This window comes from Phragmites australis, chromosome 3 (assembly GCF_958298935.1).
Source record: "Phragmites australis chromosome 3, lpPhrAust1.1, whole genome shotgun sequence".
Taxonomy (NCBI): Eukaryota; Viridiplantae; Streptophyta; class Magnoliopsida; order Poales; family Poaceae; genus Phragmites; species Phragmites australis.
This window is the reverse complement of record NC_084923.1, coordinates 21,061,242-21,067,241: the sequence shown is the minus strand read 5'-3', so window position 1 is coordinate 21,067,241 and position 6,000 is coordinate 21,061,242. Positions and strand designations below refer to the sequence as shown.

The 6,000-nt window shown below is 50.0% G+C and overlaps 1 protein-coding gene across 1 annotated transcript; it reads left to right on the top strand.

Moving 5' to 3' along the window:
• On the top strand, positions 1 to 1,083 carry LOC133911079 (uncharacterized). Its single transcript, XM_062353297.1, has 2 exons — positions 1 to 435; positions 557 to 1,083. Exons 1-2 carry the CDS (start codon positions 77 to 79, stop codon positions 726 to 728), a joined length of 531 nt encoding a protein of 176 aa, XP_062209281.1. The 5' UTR covers positions 1 to 76; the 3' UTR covers positions 729 to 1,083.
• Positions 1,084 to 6,000: the final 4,917 nt, after the last annotated feature.

Here is a 6,000-nt window from a genome sequence, read left to right as displayed (position 1 = left end):
CGCGGCAATCAGTTAATTGTCAGCTGCGTCGGCCTCGCCGGGTGATCTCTATCTCTGCACACGACCACACCTGAACATGGCTGAATACATGGCCGACAATAGGGGCACCGCCACCGGCGCAAGCGACGACAGCGCCGTGGCAGCGCACCCGGTGGCGGTGAAAAGGGGCGTGACCATATCCGTGACCGTCGTGCTCCTCGCGTTGCTGGTGGCCTCCCTCGCGGCGTTCCTGATGTCGTCGCCGCATGCCAGCGATGGCGGCCAGCGGGCGGAGGGAGCGAGCGGCGGGGAACGGGAGGGCAAGCGCGCCGAGCCGGTCGAGCATGCGATCGGCGACGTCGGCATCCCGGGGTTCAACAGCCGGCTGGACGCGTTCCGCACGTTGGCGAGGCTGACCTTGATGAAGCTCTGGCGGCCGCGCTCCGACGAGCCTCAGTATGTGTGCTACGCCGCTACCTCTCAGTCTGTCGTGTCGTATTAGTTTCTTTGCAGGTATGCTCGTTGTATGCAAGCGGCTGCTCTGCCTTGTGAAATGACGCGTGAGCTTGTGCCCAAGGTATGGGAGCGCCGGCTCGGTGACGGACGCGGCCAAGAAGAGCTTCGAGATGGGGAAAGATACGGTGGATCAGGCGGCTGCCGCCGCTGCGAAGGCAACGGGGGATGCCGTGGAGAAGGTGAAGGGAGCAGCCTCGCCGGCGCGGCCGGCCACGGACGACGCAGAGCTCTGAGCAGAGCATGCGCAACTTACAAAGACTGGCGACGTTCGCCATGTGTGTTCTGTAGCATGTAAACAAACTGTACCGCAGACGTGTGATGTGCATGTACTCGGGTCCTGACTATCTGTACGTACTAGTGCAAAGCTGTGCTGTGTGATCGGCATGTTAGGTCAGTGGAGCCCTGGTTGTGTAGCCACCAAAGACCGAAGGCGCAGATGCCGTCTCTGTTGATCAGGCGGCTAGAGGGTGTTCTTGTATGTGTTGGACGCTCGAGAGGCGTGAAACATGGCAGAGGTGAAATAAGGCACGATAACCAAGGGCTGTACTTTGAGGAATGAGTAGCAACAAGTCTGCAATTTGACCTTGCTATTAACGAGGATCCAAATCCTCTCGCTTCACATAACAATGTAGCATACAATCAAAGTCCATAACTTCGCTCTACCGTAAAGTTGGACGATCCCAGTCCATTAACAAGGACAAAACGTTCGACGCTAAAGCAACCGGAAAGCACCTGGACACGGCCACAATCGGAACAGAAGGATCTGCGTTTTAAACGGGCTGGACCTGGACTGTCCTGAACATGCCGAAACACAAGTCCCATTGAGTCCGATTACGCGACATATGCAAAGCAAAGCAATCCGTTCAGCAGCACAATCAGCAAGCAAAGCTGTACCTGTAATGGAAGTCCATACAGCATAAACGGTGTCGATGCACAGCAGCAGCAAACCCTTTTGGTTCGCGACAAGGTAAGGACGACAGAGAGTGCACACACAAGCACCAACCACTGGGACATGCATGTTCTTGTCCCAAACTCCACAAACGAGCACATTTGCAGAGGAATCCGACACGAACGCGGCTCAAGGTCTAGCAAACGAACAACGGACAGTCACAAGTCACCGCCGCCGGAGGCACAGGAAGTTCGAGCGCCAGATCACCTACTACTTCCACCATCCAATGCAACGGGACTACGGGTACGACAGGCCGGAATGTACAGAGCGGAGCGATCCATGTATATCTTCATGGTATCACGAAGGAGGGGGGGGGGGGGGGGGGGCTTGTTCACTTCACTGCGCGGGGCAGATGTCCCTGAACACGGGCAGCCTGGGCCGGCCGCTGCTGCTGTGGCCGTACAGCTTCTCGGTGATGGAGGCGTCGTCCTCCGCGGTCGGCGGCCACGAGAACGTCTGTGTCTCAGGCTGCTTTGGTGCTGCCGACGGCCCTGGCTCGGCCGCCGGGACGCTGACCCTGGGTGGAGTGAAGTAGGACGCTGGCGGCCTGATGCTGACGGCGGCGCTGGCGCCTCGAGGTGCAATGGTGGGGAGGGCGGTTCCTGGTAGCGACGGCGGACGAAGAGGCGGGGTGATGGGGCTCCCCTGCATGTTGGAGGAACCAGCGCCTTGTGATGGCCGGCTGCTCGGCGATCCCACCTGTATGGCAGGAAGCGGGACAATGTGAAAGCTGATGGAAAGAATCAGATATGAACCAAAAATTTGCGTTTGGTTGAGAACATACAACAGAAATCCTGTGGAGCCATTTTGTCGGTGTGTATGATATCAGCAAAGATTAGAACATGAGCAATCATAGATGCTGCAGATAGTATCATCAAATTCTCATGCTGTCTTTTGTCATCTCATTTTTTCAAAGCGCTCTAACTTGCAGGTACTTGAAGTCATTTCCGAAACAATGATTTATACTGTGTGGTCTATTGATAAGTCAATTTTCTGTTCCATTCGAGTAGCAATAAAGAAGATATTAAGTTGATAATAAGATATTAAGGTGATAATAAATAGTTGAGAGTTGGGACAAACTAATTTGCAAAAAAAAGTTTGTGACAAACTGAAGCCACATGGCTGAACTACATTTGAACAGGTAGCTGTTCTTTTTAGCTTCAGGGGAGGGGGAACAATATATAGAATTATAGTATAACTTCATGTCCAAAGAAATAGTCTTGGTTATTAGAGCCATGCATATGCCAGAGTACCGAAATTGTTCAATCGTTCTCATCCATATGATGTATACTTTCAGCATATACAGTTCAAATGCATCACTGATAACAGAAGCTGCAAATTGGCATATCTTGTGAAAGCATAGAGTTCCCAGCGAAGTCTACATTTTTATGTCTTTTACATTTTTATATCCAAACAAGCCACCTGACATGTAGCCTAAAAATACATTGACCCGTAAAGAGAGCAGATACCAATAGCACCTAGCAACATTCCTTTATAGTTTACTTCACCAAGTATCATGCTATATGCCTTGTCAGTCTTTTGTAAATTGGTTTCATGCGATGTTGCGTAAACAGCCAAGCCAAAAGACAAAAATGATTCCGAAGAATTTAGAGTTTACTTGCTAAGGAGGAACCTTGTGAAAGAAAGCAACAAAAAATTGTGTTAGTCTTGTCGTTTCGATTTATGCAGAGGGAGTTTGCTATAGTACTATTTTCTGACTACTTCAGAGTTTCACAAATAACATGTAGACTCAGGGTTAGGCAATACAAATCCAGTTTTGAAATCATGAAGGATATCATTTAGTATCTGACATAGAGCGAAAACAAATGGCTCCACGAACATTTACCTCAGAAAATCTTGGCTTCATGGCTTGCATTCCGCGAGGTTCCTCCCTCCCCTGGGCAAACTGCAGAATCAAGAGCAAAAGGGAAATGTCTCATCAGTTTACGCATATTTGAGGGCAGCCTCATCATAGTCCTCTCACAATTCTACATCTCATATTGAGTTCCTTCATAAGCATGATGATGTATTATTAACAATTGAGTCCAGAGGACGGATTTGGCAAGGGTAAGAAAACTTCCCCTCCCTTAAAAGCTGCCCAGAAGTTTCCTCCTCTTTTTTTCTAAACAGAAAAGTTCTCCCCTTCTTTACGCTTCTGATGGATAAATACATGAGCTTTTCTACCCACCATTAATAGGAGTACACAAAAGCATTGAAGACAGTGGTAAAAACATTCAGATACAGAAATAAATTGCAACGCTTCCTTTTAAAAGAAAAATCGTACGCAACTGCAGAACATGCTTTCCAGTTAGCAAAATGTGAAAGTTCACATGCTATATTTTGGGTCCGTGTCTTGATGAATCATATGAAGCCCTATTCAGCAGAAGGAATAGTTTCCAGGTTCTCTTTCTAGCTAACTTGACTAATCAGTTGTGTCTGCAAAGAAGTTTAAAGCACTCTGATGCATACAGAAGATAGAATTTTAACAGTAACAATATCGATTTCCTGTTACGACTATGAAAGCAACAAATTGATGCGCCATATTTCTCCCTTTCATTTTTTAATCCAGAGTAAAAACTCTCAGAATAATTCACAATTATCCTACAAATGTAGTCATAAGAAATCCACTCGCAATCTTAATTTCCTATGAAATTTAATAAAACTACTGTCAACTGACACACTCAGAATTTCACTTCATTTTAAAAATCGTGTAAAAAAAAACGCAGCACAGAGCCATAGATCGACTTCAAAACGCAGTCTGCCGGATCATGTAACCGTATGTCCATACCCAAGGTGTCTGCTGCTCCGCCCAACACAACACCAATTCAACACCCCCCCCCCCCCCGAGATACAGCCAATGACAACGTGGGTCTTACACGTCAGTGATACTAGAGCATCTACCCGAATCAATTACCTGGCCATTGGAGCCGCCGCTGGAACCCGGGGAGCCGGAGGAGACGACGCCGATGTCGCTGAAGGAGGCGGAGCGCCTGGTGCCAGATCCATTGTTGTCGACGAAAGAGGCGGAGAGCCTGGTGCCGGAGGCGGTGCTGGATCCGTTGTTGTCGACGAGCACGCCGTCCATGATGAGCACATCGTCGTCCGTCGCTGCCGGCGATCCAACCGGCGAGAGTAGGAGGAGGCGCCCCATATTACTCGGCGTCGGCGAGCCCTCGGGGTAGACGCGGTGGCGGCTGTGGCGGAGGTGAGATTCGTCGAGCCCGAGGTCGAGCCCCCCGAACGACGACGAAGAAGAGAACCCGGAGCCCCCGCCATCGACAGCAGCGTTGAACTGCGGCATGAGGTGGATGCCCGTAGACGGGGACGACATGCGGCTCCGACGCCGCGACGAAGTGTACACCGCCGAGCGGCCTTCATTCCCGCTACTGCCGCTGCCGCCGCTGCTGGGGGTGACGCCGAGGTAGCGGAGGTCCATCACTGCACAGAAGGAAGCGAATTAATGCTGAAGATTAGTAAATGAAACATCTCGAACCCAAAGTGGAGAGAACCGATGATAGATTGCCAATTAATTGCCGCACAAATACACACGGAAACTGCAGAGCACGGAATCCAAATTCGATCCTGCAATCTAGTACAGCGAAACTAGACTACGGAATTCGAATGCATTTACGCAATCGTATAATTTGGAATGCTCTGATTTCACAGAAACATCACGGGAAAGCGCGGGGCAAATTTGATGCATCGAAACGTCGAGCAGAGCCGCACGAACCCACTACACCAGCGAAATCGTAGAATCTGATCGATTCCAAATCCAAACGAGCTCTCCAAACACGTACAACTATACTTCGGATCACTGGGATCAAATGTGCCCAAAAAATAGCACAAAGTAGGAGAAACAACCACAAGCATTCAAATCAAGAGGCAGGCGAGGTGAAGGTAGAGGGGATCGAGCAGAGCGCGTACCCGGGATCCGACAGTAGAAGCTTCCAGAAGGATCGGGAAGCTCCATGATCGCTCGCTTCCTTCTCTCTCTCTCCCTCACCCGACGCGATTGGGTCTGGCCGAGCAGCGGGAAGGGAAGGGGATGCGGAAGAGAGGATGCGATGGCCGAGGCACCGCTTAAATACACGCGGCGCGTTGCTCGCTGTCGGCTGCTTGGGTTTGAATTTTGAAATGCAGGCCGGGGAAGATCACATGGTTGGGTTTTCCCTTATCTGGGCCAAAATTTATGGGCTTGTAGTTGGGGGCCCAACTGTAGATATAGCTGCAGCCTACTTTTGTCTTGCACTCTTGCTAACTCTTTTCCCCCTTTTTCCGGTTAAAGGAAAACTCATTTCCTTTTCTTTTTTGGACGTGGTGGAAACATTTTGGAAAAATGGAAACACAGTGAAAGAAACTGTAAAGGAGGGAAATTTACCGTTTTCCGATGAATCACTCAAGTCACTGGGTGGAGACGGCGACCGATGTGGAGCATCACGCGAGGTGGGAAATCCATAGAGATCCCTATAGCTCGTCTTCACCATGGGTGGAGCTTGTAGACCTCAATATGGGGAATCGTTGGTACTCGATGGCAGCGATGTAGAGATTCGGTGATG

Excerpts from the sequence above, each read along its gene's own strand:
- LOC133911079 (XM_062353297.1), top strand. The coding sequence starts at position 77 with ATGGCTGAATACATGGCCGACAATAGGGGCACCGCCACCGGCGCAAGC. Across the intron at positions 436-556 it reads CCGCGCTCCGACGAGCCTCA|GTATGGGAGCGCCGGCTCGG; the intron begins GTATGTGTGCTA and ends CTTGTGCCCAAG.